The 17,618-nt window shown below is 51.4% G+C and overlaps 1 protein-coding gene across 4 annotated transcripts in view; it reads right to left on the reverse strand.

The window, feature by feature from the left end:
• Positions 1 to 17,618, reverse strand: part of TBC1D2 (TBC1 domain family, member 2) — a 72,330-nt gene that overhangs the window by 10,691 nt on the left and 44,021 nt on the right. For all 4 annotated transcript variants that reach the window (XM_011993759.1, XM_011993757.1, XM_011993756.1 and 1 more), the window contains 3 exons: positions 11,116 to 11,511; positions 3,749 to 3,859; positions 1,021 to 1,208 (listed from right to left, as the gene is read on the reverse strand). In XM_011993759.1, the coding sequence (XP_011849149.1) occupies positions 1,021 to 1,208; positions 3,749 to 3,859; positions 11,116 to 11,511 (695 nt within the window). The remainder of the gene's footprint in view (positions 1 to 1,020; positions 1,209 to 3,748; positions 3,860 to 11,115; positions 11,512 to 17,618) is intronic.

Here is a 17,618-nt window from a genome sequence, read left to right on the forward strand (position 1 = left end):
AAAAAAAAAAAAAAAAGATGCTGGGGGCCTAGATAATGCCTGGTACACAGTAAATGCTCAAGAGATATTTGCTAATTCTATGCAAATATAAAGGACCCTCTTATTACTCCATGCAGCCTTAGGCCCAAGGAGTCCCGCACTGTGCATACAGAACCCCATTTACCACAGCCAGTAAGCCCAGGGATGGACGGGGAACAGACGGCACCAATGACAGGCAGAGGTGGGAGAGCTGGGGACCCCTTCCAGACGGCCTTTCATTTATTCAACTCACCTCCACTCTATGTCCTGCCTGCACAATCTCATTTAATCCTAATGATCCTGCAAAGCCGGTGTATTTGCCCAAATCTTGTATCTTCTTTTCTTTCTTTCTTCCCTTCCCTTCCTTCCAATATATTGCCCAGGCTGGTCTCAAACTCCTGGCCTCAAGTAATCCACCCAGTTCAGCCTCCCAAAGTGCTGGGATTACAGGCGTGAGCCACTGTGTCCAGCTCTTTGCACACATCTTATGGAGGCCGAGTACAAGGCTCAGAAAGGTAAAGGGAATTGTCACACATCGAGAGAGCCAGGACTGGCTCCAAAGCTCGAGCTTCTGCCACTGGACTACTCAGCCTCCAGGGGCCTTCGAGCATAGCCACGCTCCTTTCTGTTGTATTTAACTGCCCGTGTCCACTGTGTGCAGCAAGGGCTTGGTGCAGAGGAGATGACCTGCTTGTCTCCCCGCCTCCCCTCCCTGACAGGCACATCTGGGAGGCAGCCACATTTGGGAGGCAGCCTGGAGAAACAGAAAGCACGGGGCTCTGGAGGCAGCCTGTGCCGCAAATGTACTGTAGGGCTGTGGCAGGGGGCTGCCTCCTCTGAGCGTGAACCATCTCAGCTGCAGCAGCACGCTCATGCATGTGAAGATCAGGGGAGGTGATGCTGTGCAGGACTTGCACGTGGTTGGCAGGACCTGGCAGCAGGGAAACTGGGGAGGAGCTGCCAGCTCACATAGACCAGCCCTGGCTGGGCCGCCAGGCTCACCTGATGGGGCTCAGCTCGATGCTGTCAGATGAGGCCTCCCCGGCTTCCCACTGCAGCGCCTCCTGGACAAGCTGCCTCAGCAGCTCTGAGCACTCGCTGGTTTCATCCCCCAGGGCCTCCTGCAGCCTTCTTAGTCCAGCCAGGTACTTGCTTTCCACTTGGCAGTTTCTGGCTTGGAGGTAGGCGCACTGCAAACAGGGAAGGGCTGGTCAGGCTACCTGGTGGGAGCTGGGCGGCCCCAGAAGCCTGAGGCCTGAACAGCTTTAGGCAGCACAGCCCTTCCAGCTCTCATCTGCCCCACTCCCGACTCCCAGACCTTCGTATAAGGGAAAGGAGACGGGCCCTGAGGCCAGTGGTTTTCAGCAAGGCGGGCAAGAGAGGACCGGGCCCAGGTTGGAGCTGGTTCAGAAGAAAGAGGAGAGGGGTGTGCAGAGACAGCACAAGCTCTTACACAGGTTACGGTCCCATCCTGGTTCAGCCACTGCTAGCTGTGTGGCCTGTGGCAAGTTACTTAACCTTTCTGTGCCTTAACTTCTTCATCCATAAAATGAGGATCATACAGAGTCTGCCTCAGGATTTGGGTGAGGATCAGATGAGCGGATGTGTGTAAAGCCCTTCCCAGGGTGCCTGGCACCTGGCAGGTGGTATGACTGAGCAGCTCCCAGGGCACGGACACTGCCCTTGTGGCTGCCCTCTGCTGCCGCCACCTAGGCTCTTTCTGTTCCTCCAACACACATCCCTCCCACTTCACAGCCCTCCTGCACCCTCTTCCCTTGCTTGGGACACTGCCCCCCCAACCCCGCCTCACCTTGAACTTTTGTGTTTCCATTTATACAAGCTGGGTGGTACTAGGCAAGTCAGGCAAGTTCCTTGTTTTCCATTTTTGTGAGATGGGGACAGTGAAAATCTGCTCAAAGCACTGCTATAACCTCTGGGCCACCCCGAATCCTATCTCATCCTGGGGTGGCAGCAAGGGAACAATTCTGCTGCACCTTTGCCCGGTTGTCATCTCCAAACACTTGCCGGGCACCAGCTCCAAGCCATCCTCTGTGCCTGTTCTTCTACCTATCCCACCTGGTGCCCACCTCTGTCGCCTGGGCTGCTTCCTGAGTCCCACCATTAACACCTGTTTCAGGGATTGCTTGCTTTTTTTTTTCTCCAAGAGAGTCTTGCTCTGCCCCCCAAGCTGGAGTGTAGTGGCACAATCTTGGCTCACTGCAACCTCTACCTTCTGGGTTCAAATGACTCTTGTGCCTTAGCCACCTGAGTAGCTGGGATTACAGGTGTGCACCACCACGCCCGGCTAATTTTTGTATTTTTGGTAGAGGCGGGCCTTTGCCATGTTGCCCAGGCTGGTCTTGAACTCTTGGGCCCAAGGATCCACCTGCCTCGGCCTCCCAAAGTGCTGGGATTCCAGGCCTGAGCCACCGCACTTGGCCCCTTCTCAGGGATTTCTGCTGCTATTCCAAACAGTCTCCCCACTTCCAGGCTCACCTCCTCAAGCCCACCCTCCTGAGCAGTCATAGCAGTCTTCTCGGAACAGGAACAGAAGTCTGATTGAGGACTTCTCCACTCAGAATCCTTCAGCTCCCCAGTTTCCTTGGAGTAAACTCCAAACTCCTCATCTCCAGCCTCATGTCTCACTCTCCCCAGCCCTGCCCCCTGCCTCTCAGACCACACATCTTTTACCATGCTGTCTCTTTTTCTGGAAGGTCCTTCTCCACTGCTTGCCTGGGTAACATTAACTCATCCTTAGGACTCAATTCAGAAGGTACATTTGAATTGGACCCCCAAGAATCCCACAAGCCCAAGTGCATCTTTTTTTGGGGGGTGTGGCGGGGACGGAGTCTCACTGTGTTGCCCAGGCTGGAGTGCAGTGTCTCGATCTCGGCTCACTGCAAGCTCCACCTCCCGGGTTCACGCCATTCTCCTGCCTCAGCCTCCTGAGTAGCTGGGACTACAGGCGCCTGCCACCTTGCCCAGCTAATTTTCTTTTTTTTTTTTTTTGAGACAGAGTCTCGCTCTGTCGCCCGGGCTGGAGTGCAGTGGTCGGATCTCAGCTCACTGCAAGCTCCGCCTCCCGGGTTCACGCCATGCTCCTGCCTCAGCCTCCCGAGTAGCTGGGACTACAGGCGCCCGCCACCTCGCCCGGCTAGTTTTTTGTATTTTTTAGTAGAGACGGGGTTTCACCGTGTTAGCCAGGATGGTCTTGATCTCCTGACCTCGTGATCCGCCCGTCTCGGCCTCCCAAAGTGCTGGGATTACAGGCTTGAGCCACCGCGCCCGGCCTTTTTTTTTTGTATTTTTAGTAGAGACGGGGTTTCACCGTGTTAGCCAGGATGGTCTTGATCTCCTGACCTCATAATCTGCTCGCCTCGGCCGCCCAAAGTGCTGGGATTACAGGCGTGAGTCACCGCGCCCGGTCCCAAGTGCATCTTGATTGTGTTACACTCCCTCGATAGTCTACACCCTCCTTGCGGGCAGGAACCAGCCTTATTGGTCTTGATGTCCCTACCCCATAGCTACCTAGTGAACGCTGCTGAACAACTGACTCAGCCACCAGACCACAGGGGAATGGAGAAGAACCTGATACGGGCCCTGCTCACAAGGGTCAGTTTAGACGGAGAGCAGCAGACAGGAAATGAGGAGAGTGAGACGGGGTGGGCAGCATGGGGACCAGCAGAGGGGCTGGGGATGGAGATGGCAGGAACAGGGCCCCACCCCACACCTTCGTCAGGAGGGCCTTCTCCTTCTCAGCCACCTTTCTCCAGATCTTCGTGACCTGGTGGATCTCGGAGTTGAGGAAGCGGTTCTGGGTCCGGTAAGCTTCCATGTCATCCTGGAGAAGAGAGCGAAGTATGTTATGAGTTGGACATAAACATCTCCCTGGTCCTGGGGAGTCACACCCTCAAATGAGCCCCCAAAGCTTCTTTTCTTTGGAAACTTCCAATAATGGCAACAGAAGAGGAAGTCTGCAAGAAAAAAAAAATTACTTATAGCCCCCTTCTCTATTCTCGATGTCAGCATGATGTGGTAAAGGAACCAATAGGTCTGAATTTAAGCCCTGGGTGATGTCCTGGCTGGAAGGCTTCAGGCAGGCCACTGAACCACTCTGACCCTCTGTTTCCTCATCTGTAAAAGGGGCAAATACCAAGTAACCTACTGGGCAGTTGGGAGACTAAGTGAGATAATGTGTGATAACACTACAGGGACCAAAACAAAGCAAGTGCTCCACTAGTGTTTGTTTTTAAAATCAACATATTTTATCATATATTTATAATCATACTGTAAAATTAACTCAGTGTCACTTTGAAAAACCTTTCAATGTTGCTACATAAGCTTCCCAATGATCATTTTCAACCTCTGGTGATGATTCTATTGGGTGAATTTACCAGAACTTACTCATAATCCTTTTCCTGTCATTTTTAAATTTGAGCCCGGGGTGTTTGCAGTTGGTTTTTGATTATGAATAATGCTGTGATGAACATCTCTGAGTTTGCCTTTTGTAAGTTGCCCATCCAGTGGAGGGAATGAGCTCCCTGCTGCTGGGACATACAAGGAGAAGCTGGACAAGCACTGGGAAGGTTCAAGCAAGGACCTGAGCCTCAGAGAAGAATCAGCTATAGTAGCGGCTCTCAATTCTGCTCAGATGGACAGTACAGAAGCCGTTCAGTCACCTAACACATGCTTAGAGCTATACCTCACAATTCCAGGGTATTTACTGGCTGAAACTCAGGCCCTTTCTCTCCCATTGTCGTATGGGCTAGAGGCAAGTGCAAGGGATGCTGCAGCAGGGATGACTCCAACATGGCCTGATTGATTTGGAAATGAAGAACATCACACAGAGTTTGGGGCACTTCCTCATCAGGGTCACATGTGCACAGCCCACAGGTGGTCCTGGCCCTCCCTGTGTGGGCCTTCACTCCGGCCAAGATGATCACCAAGGTCTTCCCAGCCTGGAAGCTCCGATGCATGCCCAGGGGCTGATGCCCTCCGCCCAGACCCTGACACACTAGAAGGGCCTCTGCTCCCAGGGCAGGGAACGAATGCTCCCCATTGATTTCATCATGTCATCCCGACTCACTGCTCCCCTGGGGCTCTCTGTGGTGCCCCAACCCCAGCCACCCCTGCTTTCATCTCTCTCACTGTGCCAAGGCTGAAAGGCTGTGCCTCCACTCAGTCTGCTCTCTTCCTTCTCCTGGCTGGACCCAGGCAGTTCCAACCCCTGGCGCCACCCTCCTCCACCTATCCAATCCTGTCCCTGACCTAGATAAAAAAAACAGCTTCACTGTCTTTCCAAAATGCTGCTGTGTGTGCCAGCCACTCTGCTGGCAAGTTTCTGCCTGCTTCTTCTCCACGGTCCCCATATCCTATTCTTATGTGGCAAGAAGTGAAAATCTTGTTTGTGGTGCAGGGACCAGTCTCCCATGAGCATCAGGCCTTTCCAGGACCCCTCCCCACTCTCTCTGGAGTCTAACACTTTAGTGTCTGGAGATATAGAAACTTATGAATACAGACGCTGTGCAGGCTTCCTGCATTACTCCCTTCACCAACACCATGAGGCATATATTCTCTCACTTCATCCTCCCAGCAATCCTACAAGGGATGTTCTTTTATTATTCCTATAACAGACGAGGCCTCAGAGGCTCTGAAAGGGGAGGTAACTTGCCTAAGGCACAGCCAGTATAAGGCAGATGTGACCAAACCCAGGTCTGTCTAATACTTTTTGTTTGTCTTGCTTTGTTGCCCAAGCTGGAGTGCAGTGGCGTGATCATAGCTCACGGCAGCCTCGACCTCCTGGGCTCAAGCAATCCTCCCACCTCAGCCTGTCAAGTAGCTGGGACTACAGGCACGTACCACCACGCCCAGCTAATTTTTTGATTTTGTAGAGACGAGGTCTGACTATGTTTCCCAGGCTATTTTCCAACTCCTGGTCTCAAGCAATTCTTCCACCTCAGCCTCCCAAAGTGTTAGGATTACAGGTGTGAGCCACCGTGCCTGGCCAGGACTGTTTCATTCTAAAGCCCCAACCACCAAACTTCCTGCTGGGCACCACCTGAGCTCCCCACCAGCTGGAATCCACCCGGATGCCCACACTCTAGTCCCTGCCCTCCAAGGGTTGGTTGTCCTTTGGTGTCTTCTGGCTACACGCATGCAGGCTCGTGTGACCTCTCCCACCCATCAGACAGTACAACAACACATTGAAGATGCTGGCGTTGGCCATGTACCAGCACCGCCTGGTGGTTAGTGGCCTGAATGCTGTGGCCCCACTGTCTGGGTGGCAATTCTATCTTGACCGCTGAGCCCCTGGACAAGTTACTTAACCTTTCTGTGCCACATCCTCTCATCTGGAAAATGAGGATAATAACAGCACTGCCTCATGCGGCTGGGAGAAGAGTCTGTGAGTTAATATGTGCAAAAGGCTCAGAACAGTGTCTGGCATGTGGCAAGTGCAACGTGAGCACTGTCTCCCTCACTGAGTTTGCACGACAGCTCGAGAGCTACTGTTCCCTACCCTGCACCCACCCCCTCAGTCGGCTGACAGAGCTCTGAATCCAATGCCCGGGAACATACGACAAGCCCCCTGCAGTGGAGGAAAGGACCTACCACGACCTGGCCCATCTCCCTCACATCCACAAGGCTGTGGGATAAATATTAAAGTGCCCTAATTCCCACTTAACAGATGAGGAAACACGCACAGAGAAAGTAAGTCCCCCTTGTCATGAAAGAGAGCCAGGATCCAAACCCAGGTGTGTTCAGCCTATGGCAGCTGCCCCACAGGCACTGCGTAGAGAAAGCAGACCCAGCTCTGGCGCCGGCCACTGCTCCACACCGCTGGGTCTCCCTCCTTGATACCACCCCTTCCTCCTCCCAGGCCTAGACGTGTTCATGGATATTTATTTTTCTTTCTTTTTTATTTTTAGAGACAGGGTCTCACTTTGTCACCCAGGCTGGAGTGCAATGGCATGATCATAGCTCACTGCAGCCTCGACCTCCTGGGCTCAAGTGATCCTCCCGTCTCAGGCCCCTCAGTAGTTGGGACTACAGGTGTGCGCCACTACACCCAGCTAATTAATTTTTAATTTTTTGTAGAGACGAGGTCTCATTATGTTGCCCAGGCTGGTCTCAAAATCCTGGACTCATGCAATCCTCCGACCGTGGCCTCTCAAAGCACTGGATTACAGGGGCAAGCGACCATGCTCGGTCACACGCTGGTATTTCTAAGGCTTTGGAAAGAAGGCTTTTGTCACATAAGATACCCTGCTTCCAGCCCCAGCGAAGGCACAGACACGCCAGACAGGGAGGCAGAGTGAGCACAGCCTGGAACAGCAGTGGCAGTGGGCGGCGTCGGGCAGTACCTCTCCCTCCAGCTCGGTGCCCTACCTTGAGTGTTCGTCTTGGCTCAGAACTGTAGGGAGGAAAAAGAGAAACCTCAGAAAAGAGAAAAGCCATAGGACAGTCACCAGTGGAATGAAAGAAGGAAAACTCTGGAGAAGGGGGACTGGGGAAGAAGAGAGCCAGCCTGCCTGCCTTTACAGGAAGTGGGAGCCCGGGAATTCTCTTTGGGCCATGCCCGTGGACTAGGCCCTGTGCTTTGTGGAAGGCGGTGGCCCGGGCGTGGGAGGCCAGGTTCTAGCTGCAGCCCTGCCTCTTGCTGCCTGACCCTGGGCCAGTCCTTCCCCCTCACCCCAGCTTAGCTGTCCCTGCCAGAAAAGGAGTGGGGCAGACTAGATTTCTGAGTCTTTCCTGATCTGATATTCAAGAGGTCAGTGATCCTGTTCTCAAAACCAAAGTCTGAATAACAAGGGGGCATTTCTTAAAGTTGGGTTCCTCAATCACAGGGCAGGCAGGAAACCTGAACACTCTCTATCCTCAGACTCAAGACAATGGATATTTGATGGGTCTTCTAAAAGCTGAAAGATAAGGAACACCAACTACATGCAACTCTTTCTCTTTTCTCTCTCTTTTTTTTTTTTTTATAGAGACAGTGTCTTACTCTGTTACCTGGGCTGGAGTATCACAATTCACTTCAGCCTCGAACTCCTGGGCGGCTCAAGTGATCTCCCACCTCAGCCTCCCGAGTAGCTAGGACTATGGCGGGTGCCACCATGCCTAGCGAATTTATTTTATTTCTTTTTAGAGACAGGGTCTCGCTATGTTGCCTAGGCTGGTCTCGAACTCCTGGGCTTGAGCAATCCTCTAGCTTCAGCTTCCCAAGTAGCTGGGACTACAGGCACATGCTACTGTGCCTGGCTAATTTTTTTATTTTTTTGTAGAGATGGGCTCTCGCTATGTTTCCCAGGCCGGTCTCTAACTCCTGGCCTCAAGTAATCCTCCTGCCACAGCCTCCCCACATGCTGGCATTACAGGTGTGAGCCACCCACACTTGGCCTTATGCAACCCTTTAAAGCACAAAGCACAAAACACTGGGCCTCTGAGGATCATCCACTAGTGTATACTTGGTTAATGTGAATCACATACCCAGAGTCTCCATGTAGCTGAGCTCACTGATCAAGAAAATTCCTGAATATGTAAATTCAGGGGCACACTCAGTCTCCTAGTGAGTCCATGATTACAATCAACTCTCAGGCTGTCTGAAGCCACCTGGCTGATCTAGCGTTCTCTCTCTCTCTCTTTTTTTTTTTTTTGATTCTTTTTCCTTTTCTTTCTTTTTTAATTTTTTTTTCCTTTAAGATGGTGTTTTACTCCTTCACCCAGGTTGGAGTGCAGTGGCACGATCTCAGCTCACTGCAACCTCCACCTCCTGGGCCCAAGCGATCCTCCCACCTCAGCCTCCAGAGTAGATGGGAACACAGGCGTGCGCCACCACAAATCTTTCTGACCCCTGTGCTGCGCCACCAGGGCTTGCATAGTCGATTCTGGCAGTATGGGTGGAAAGAAGAGGAAGACGCCTGGCTGGGGGCAGGCAGGGTAGAAAAGCAATCAGATGGAAGCATTTTCTCTGCTGTGTGGAGGGCTGAGAGCTTTCTAATCATCTAGCTGCATTTGCATTGGAAAGGTTATGTTTCATTTTAACCCAAAAGAATCTCTGATTTCAGACTAAATAAAGGAAAAGATTCAGGAACTGGTTATGTGGGTTTTCGGTCTTTGCTGAATGAAAGGGAAGTGAATCAGGTTTCACGTCCTTTTCCTTTGTCCTTCTAACAGCCCTAGTCAAGAGGACTAGTTGGGCTATTTGAAGAGAGGTGAGATAACGTGCCCAAAGTCACACAGCTAGAAAGAGGCAGAGCCAACAGCCAAACAGGTCAGTCAGACTTCAAAGCTTGGGTGGTGGCCACTCTTCAACACTGCTCACTGAGAGTTTTTCTCTCAAAAGCTTCCTGATTTCTTTTTCTTTTTTCTTTCTCCATCTGCCCTCACCCACTAGTTCCTTGATAGAGTAGCACGAGAGTTCTCAAGGTTATATGTCTATATGTACAGTCTCGTGTCGCTTAATGATGAGGATACACTCTGAGAAATGCATCATTAGGTGATTTCTTCCCCCCTCCTCCTCTTTTTTTTTTGACAATGGAGTCTCACTCTGTCGCCCAGGCTGGAATGCAGTGGCCCAATCTCGACTCACTGCAAGCTCCGCCTCCCAGGTTCACGCCATTCTCCTACCTCAGCCTCCCGAGTAGCTGGGACTACAGGTGCCCGCCACCACACCCAGCTAATTTTTTGTATTTTTAGTAGTGACGGGGTTTCACTGTGTTAGCCAGGATGGTCTCGAACTCCTGACCTTGTGATCCGCTGGTTGATTTCATTGTTGTGCTAACATTATAGAGTGGACGTAGACAAACCTAGGTGATTTAGCCTACTACACACCCAGCTAGATGGTGTAGTCTATTGCTCCGAGGTTGCATACCTGTGCACCTGTTACTGTACTGAATACCATAGGTGGCTGTCACATAATGGCATTTGTGTACCTAAACACATGTAAACATAGATAAGGTAGCGTGTTGTGCTATGATGTTACAACGGCTATGAAGTCACTATGTGATAGGGATTTTCCTGCTCCATTGTAATCTTATGGGACCACCACATATGCAGCCCATTATTATATGGCATCTGACTGTACATATGTGGTTGTGAGTGGCAGGGTTTGGGGCAGGACGAACCCTGGTTGTATGGCTCCCTTTAGGGACAGTGGGGGCTACGGGTGCGCTCCACAGTCACAGGCCTCCCAGTGGGACAGTTCCTGTCACAACCCTTTAGAGAGGAGGCTGCGGGTCATGGCAGGCAACACACCTCACATAAAGTTCCTACCCCCTGTGACACCACTGGTCCCTGTGGGATAGGGAAGCCTAGGGAAAGATAGGGACAGAGAAGGGGAAAGAAGGGGAGGAAAGGGGGAGCAGGCATGGTGGCAGTAGCTAGAAGTGGCAGCAGAGCAGACAGTCCAGACATGGACTGGAGCTCCGCAGACATGAGCTCCAACCCAACTTCAGCTCCCCCACTTCTTCAGCACATGACCCTGGGCAAGCTCCTTAACCTTTCTCAGCCTCAGCATTCACATCTGTAAAGGGGGAGCACACCAGTGGCTGCCTCACCTCACAGCGCTGGCACGAGGACTAAATGCGGCGAAGCACCGAGGGCAGTGCCTGGCACACAGGAAACACCCTATAAATTCTACAGATGGGAGCGGTGACTATTGCCAGTTGCAGGTCATCTGTATGGTGTGCGGGCACAGGACCGTGCGGGGAGGGTTGTGCTGGCCCCTTAGGGCTCTCGGGTGCACTGGGATGGCACTAAGGGAGGCTGACCAGGCCAGGCCCCACACTCAGCTAGTCTTGGGCTTTCATCTCTCATTTGATAATCTAGAGGCACCTTCACGTTGCAGTAGCCCAGGATACCAGGGCTACTGGTTAATGGGTCAATCAAGGCCCAGGCAAACTGCACTGGGCCTTGTGGTGAAGAAAGTGAAGAAGCGTAGAGTAATATTCCCATCAAGATGTGTTTCTAATGTAAATATTCTAGGATGAAGGGATATCCCCCACTTCACCTAGCAAACCTTAGGGGTGGAGAGCACCCCTACCCTGAAGGCCAGGGCAGAGGACCCGCAGGAACGGCAAGCCCTGGAGGGAAGGCCCCTACCTTCAGGTGCTCGATCTTCTCCTGCTGGCTCAGGAAGTCCCTGTCGGCAGCGTCCGGGGGCAAAGGAGACTGGTCAGGGGGGTGCGTGAAGTCCTGGGTGACCTTCTCAGAGAGCTTACAGATGACCTGCTGCTTGGCGTGGTTCTTGTCCATAAGCAGCTGCACGTGCTGCTGTAGCTCCTGCACCTCCTGCTCCCGCAGGCTCGCTGTGTGCGCCAGGCTCTCCCGCTCCTGCTCCAGAGCCTCCACCTGCCGGCCCAGCTCCGCGATCTGCCGCACTTTGTGCCGCACCAGCTCCAGCCGGTCCTTGTCCTCAGCCGCCGCCAGGTATGCGCTGGACGCCCTCTTCTCCTGCTGGGCGGCCTCCAGTGCCTTGTGCAGGATCTTCACCAGCTCCTGGACAGGAAGAGGGAAGCATCTTGTGAGCTCAGGGAGGGCCTGCTGGGCGCCAGAGCGGGGCATATGTTATCAGTAGTTCTCCTAACCACCCTGAGAGGTGCCCAGCAGCATCCCTGCGGCATCTCATCCTGACACTTTCTCCTTCTCTGTTCAAGTGAGTGTTAGCTGGGCACATGGTTCCCCAGCTTCAAACTGCATGTCCCAGCCAAGCCATGGTGAGGTGTAGCCCAGTGACTGTTCTGCCTAAATGGGAAATGAAAAGTGAGATGGGCAGCTTCTGGGTCCTACCTTTAAAACCAGTAGACACATGCTCCCCTGGTCCAGTTCTCTTTGCTTCTGGCTGGGAAGTGGCAGGAACTAGCATGGCCGCCTCAGAGCCACAGCAGAAGGTACGTGTTGAGAAAGGGCTGCTCGCCAGCTCAGAGTTACTCACTTACCTCTGGGTTCTTTAATGTGAGTGAGAAACTTCTCACTCGTTTTGGGCCACAGTGCTTTGAACCTTTTTTTTTTTTTTAAGACAGCATTTCACTCTGTTACCCAGCCTGGAGTGCAGTGGTACGGACATGGCTCACTGTAGCCTCAATCTCCTGGGCTCAGCTGATCCTCCCACCTTAGCCTCTCAAGTAGCTGGGACCACAGGAACATGCCAACACACCAGGCTAATATTTGTATTTTTTTTTTTTGTAGAGATGGGGTTTTGCCATGTTGCCAGGCTGGTCTCAAACTCCTGGACTCAAATGATCTGCCCACCTTGGTCTCCCAAAGTGCTGGGATTACAGGTGTGAGTCACCATGCCCAGTGGAGATGTTTTTGTTACAGCAGCTGAACCCATACCCTGACATATACACATCTATTTCAGGGATGAACAAACTGAGGCCCAGCAGAGAGTAGAGTGGAATTCAGTCTCAACTGGCCAGATTCCAAAGCCTGTGCTCAGTCACTAAGAAAACCAGGGGTGGCAGCTATGTGGCATTACTTTTCCCTCATCATCCCTGTGGCAGACATTATTAGTTCATCTCCCATACTTCTTCCTGCACAGCCTAGTTGAGGCCTCAGAATCCTTCTCAATATAGCATCTAGTCACTACCAATCAAATTGAGGCAGCATTAAAGAGGAAATACACTGGCAATCCCCATGTAAAGCCACGCACAGAGGGCCTCATTCCACCCATTTGTGTCTAGTTCCCTCCAGCCCACCAGCTGATGCCTGCAAAGCTGGTGGAAGGAACTCTAGAAATTTCAGAAACAACAGAGCTTGATTTATTCCTCAGCAGGGTCAACTGATTCACACAGGAACTCAAGGTCTGCTCAGCTCCCTGTGCCTTTAAGCCTGTAATGTCCCCAGGGAGGGCCATGCCTGGACTCAGGCCTATCTGCCCTAAAGCAGGGATGTAAATTCATTCTGGGCCAGGATCAAGACATCAGCAGCCAGGCCCACGTGGACCTCATACCAGGTAGGTATGACTTTCAAGCAACACGGCCCTGCTCTGTGCTTCTCATTTGGAAAAACATGGTTTCCTAGAGACATGTCAACTATACCATACCAAAGTATTAAAACAAATGGATTGGCTGCATAGGCTTATTTGCTAAGAACAATTCTATATTAGAGGAGAACTGCCAGAAACCATGACTTTTTTGGAGAAGCTAATGACAAGACCACCTTAGCCTGCATCTTCTGAAACCTTAGGGCTAGTGACCATCCTTTCTCAGGTTCTCTTTTCCTTTCACACGCCCATCCATCTGTCCAACCTTTACCGAGCACCACTGGGTGCCAGGCCAGGCCCTGAGCCAGGTGCTGTGGCCCAGACAGGGACTGGTGAGAGTTCCCACCTCCAAGGACTGCAAAGGCTGGTGGGAATGAATGTGACCCACCTCAGTGGAATGATCTACTGCAAGTCAGGGGAACAAGGGTGTTTGTGGGAAAAGAAATGACTTCTGTCTGGGGTGAAGGTTGCGGGGAATACCAGTCCAGAGCATTTAAATGAAACCGTGAAGAATGAGAAGGGCCAGAGATGGCCAAGCAGCAGGTGGGAGATGAGGGTAGGGACAGCCCTCTGAATGTGGCCAAGCCACAGCCCCAGTAAAGAGCTGGAGGAAGGAAAGAACTACCATGGAGCTGTGGGAGCCCTGGGGTGTGGCAGGAAGGTGGGGTGAGGACAGCACAGTGATTGCAAACCAAAAGGGAATGTTTGGAATGTTCAGAATGAAGAAGTCAGCTTCTCAGGGCTCAGTGGAGAGAGATTAACATTCCTGTGGCTCCAGGATAACTGGGAGCCTAGGCCATTTTCTGCTTCAGCTGAGACTTGGAGATTACCTTGGATGACTGCCCAGTAAAATAACCAACAGACATCATTGTTCAGACTTGCCCTAGGAGCAGAACCAGGTGGGTGTCTTTCCCTCAGTTTTGGGGAGTTGACTCCAAAGCTCATTTCATTACATCTAGCTGTCTCCTTATTGCATTTGGCTCCCAGAATCTAAGACCAAGACAACAGCCCAGGAGGCTCTCCTCCAACCCCCAGAATTCTTGTACCAGAATAAAATAGGCTTGAAAGAAAGGAACCAGGGCAGAGGGAGGGAGCCTCAGTAGGACCTGTAAGATGAGGAGTGAGAATATCATGAATTCAGGAAACCTAAAGTCTGGATTATAAGCAATGTCTTAGGACCAATTCTTAAAAATAGAGGGGTTGATGAAATGAAGCTTTTTTTTTTTTTTTTTGAAACAGGGTCTCACTCTGTTGCCCAGGCTGGAGTATAGCGGTGCAATCACAGCTCACTGCAGCCTCAACCTCCTGGGCTCAAGTGATTCTCTTGCCTCAGTCTCCCTGGAAGCTGGGAGGCATGCATCACAATGCCCAGCTAATTAGTTTATTTTCTGTAGAAACAGGGTCTCCCTACATTGTTCGGGGTGGTCTTGAACTCTTAGGCTCAAGAGATCTTCCCACCTCAGCCTCCCAAACTGCTGGCATTATAGGCATGAGCCACCATGCACGGCCCAAGTAGTACTTTTAATATCTCTCAATCGAGTTGTTTGGTTCATCTCAGATTTTTATACCTGGTCTTAAGCTGTTATTTTATTTAAATTTTTAAAAGTCAATAAATCATCTTTAAAAAATAACCCTTTATCTTTTTAGAGCATTGCTACTTTCATCAGTGGTGGGCCCTACAGGGGTCAGATGAAGGGGCATGGGCTTTGGAGTTCACAGGCCTTGGTTCCCATTCTGGATCCGTGGGGGTGTATCTAATGAGGTGACTCTCAGGAGGGTGGCTCGGGGGCCTCTTCACTGAACCTCTGCTTTCTCATGAATGGGGCTAACGGTTCCTCCTCCACTCAGAACTGCCTCTAGCATGAGAGAGAAAGTGCCAAGTGCCCCTCCCCAAGCTGACATGCCCAAGGTACCTCCCAGCCCTCTTTCATGTCCTCTGAAGTTTTTGGCTAGAGTTCTAGGAAAGTAAGAGGCTGCAGGTTGCCCCACCAAGTTTGCTAAAAAATTACGTTCCTTTACCCAGTAATCCTGATTGAACTAAGGTGGCCCCAGAGGGCCGCAGGCAGGGTTCCAGAGGGGTTCATCATTCCCAGCCGCCAACAGATGGCCAACATCACCACAGACAACAGCCTTCCATCTGCCAGAGCAGACGGTCTTCAGGCTGGGTGTAGTTCTGTCAACTCCAAGGGTCAGTCCCCGGCCAGTCAGCCATCTGGTGCTATCTCCTAGAGCCCAAACCTCTTGTGGGGCCAGTGCTGCAGGTGCGGGGACAGATAATGGCTTAATGGGTATTGGAGTCGCCCCGTGGTTTGATATGACACCAGGGGGTACACAGGGAGTGCATTCATTTTTTTCTCAAGAGCACTTTTGGTGCTTGTGTCTCATACTGGGACTCACCAAGAGATTATGGAGGAGAGGAGGCAGCCCAGCCACTAGACCTGGAGAAGGAGGTTAGGGCCCCAATCCTGGCTTTTCCAGCTGCCTGAGCATGGGCGAGTCACCCAACTCCTCTGAGCTCCTCAAATGCTGGCTCAGCCTCTGGGAGACCCTGAGCATGCAGGCGCTCTGAGAACCTCAGTTTCCTTTTCAGAGAAAGGGGATGACAACTATTGTAAGGACAGAGAAAACACACGGGAAAGCTCAGCACAGTCCTGGGGCCGCGCTTCATGCCAGCAGTTCCCGTGTTCACATCTTCTCTTACTAGAGAAGTGAGGTGCCCTACTAGATGGTGAGGTGCCCAAGGGCAGGGATTTGTCCCCAGTGTGCTCTCAAGAGCATCTCACAGTGTTTGAGATAGAAAGTCCTAAAGAGTCACTAAAGCCATTGGCAATGGCCAGGTGAGCCAGGATAAGACGCCGAATTCCCATGTCATCCTGAAGCTTGAGGCAGACAGGAGGTGCCTTCCCACTAAAGAAACGCAGGAAGGTACCTCGCAGGGGCAGCTCCTGGGAGTCCAGGTGCCTATCTTCCCAACTGATGGATGGGACTCTAATGAGGGTCTCAGATGCACAGCGGCTCTCCCAGCAGCATTCTGAGTGCCTGGGGGCACCACTGGGCACCCAGAAGTTGTGCTGGCTTTTTCTGTCTCACCTCTTTGGTTTCAGTATCTGGGCTATAGTTGAAACCCTAGAGGACAGGACTGCCGTTCCTCCCTTCCTAATGTGGAATAAAGACCGAAGTTCCCTGATCACTGCGATGGCCCCACGGCACATTTCCTGGAGGCACTGATGGGCTCTCACTTCCCGCCTGTCTCAGAGCCCCTCAGCAGGGCACCTCGCTGCTTGTAGGGCAGGAAGAGATCGACATGGAGGGTAAGGAGGGCTGCAGTAATTGCCAGAACAACCAGAGCCTGAATCTGTTGGGCAGCTGCTGGGTGCCAGGTACTGGGCTTTATGAATCTGGGCACAGGTCTCTCCAGTAAACATGGCTGTAACTGCATTTACAGAAGAGGAAACTGAGGCTTAGAGAGGTTAAGAAACTTCTTAGGGCCAGAATTTGAGCCTGTGCTGTCTTATTTAAAGGCCGGTGCTTTGAATCATCCTGAAGACTGAAGTGCATTTGTGGAATGGGTTGAAGAACACACAAATCCACTCATATTGCACGATAAATAGATAAACTAAATAAATCACAACTCATTCTCCTTTTGACCGTCTGTCCCAGGACACAAAGTTGAGGTCTGGTGGAAGGTTACCTGGTGAAAAAAAAATCCAGATTCTTCAATACGTCAACAACTTCCTCCTGACAATTTCCCTCTGAATATGTGGGAGTTGTCAATAGCCTGGGCAACCCTTATTAATCGCCAAGAATCTTGCCTTTATTTTTTGAAGAATGACGAGTCCCCCAGAGATGCAGAGCAATCAGGGGCAAACTTTCATGAAATCTAGGTCTCCCGGGGCCTTTCTACTTCATCTGACAATTTGTAATGTATTAGAAAGAAAGACTGTGTCAAGGGAGGTTGCCCATATATTCAGGATTTCTTTTCCTTTCCAGGTTTGGGTTTGGGATTTAAGCTCTACCAGTCCAGGGATCGAGTAGCTGCTGTGGCTCTGTTTCACGCCCTCTCAGCTCTCAGGAGTGTCCAGCAGCCTCACAACAGGAGCACCATGATGACAGGAGGAAAAGACAGCCGGGCTGCTAAGCAGCAGCAGACGGGACTTCACATGGTATAACTACACATTTGGGTGCTTTGTTTAATGTCTGTCTCTGCCATGAAATGCAAGCCCTATAAGGGCAGAGCCTGTGCCTTTTGCTCATTGTTCTTTCTCAGCACCTGGAACACTACCTGCACATAACAGGCCCTTAATAAAGATTTGGTGATATAAAGATAATAAAGATTTGGTGAATAAACACATGAGTTAAGAACATATGAATAAATGAGCCCCCTCCTTTGAGAACGCTAATCTCTGATCACCAGTTGCTTCATTAAATGTAACTCCTGGCCAGGCACGGTGGCTCACGCCTGTAATCCCAGCACTTTGGGAGGCTGAGGCGGGCAGATCACTTGAGGTCAGGAGTTCAAAACCAGCCTTGCAACATGGTGAAACCTAGTCTCTAATAAAAATACAAAAAAAAAAAAAAAATTAGCTGGGCATGGTGGCAGTCGCCTGTAATCCCAGCTACT

This window comes from Mandrillus leucophaeus, unplaced genomic scaffold, assembly GCF_000951045.1.
Source record: "Mandrillus leucophaeus isolate KB7577 unplaced genomic scaffold, Mleu.le_1.0 Scaffold433, whole genome shotgun sequence".
Classification (NCBI taxonomy): domain Eukaryota; kingdom Metazoa; phylum Chordata; class Mammalia; order Primates; family Cercopithecidae; genus Mandrillus; species Mandrillus leucophaeus.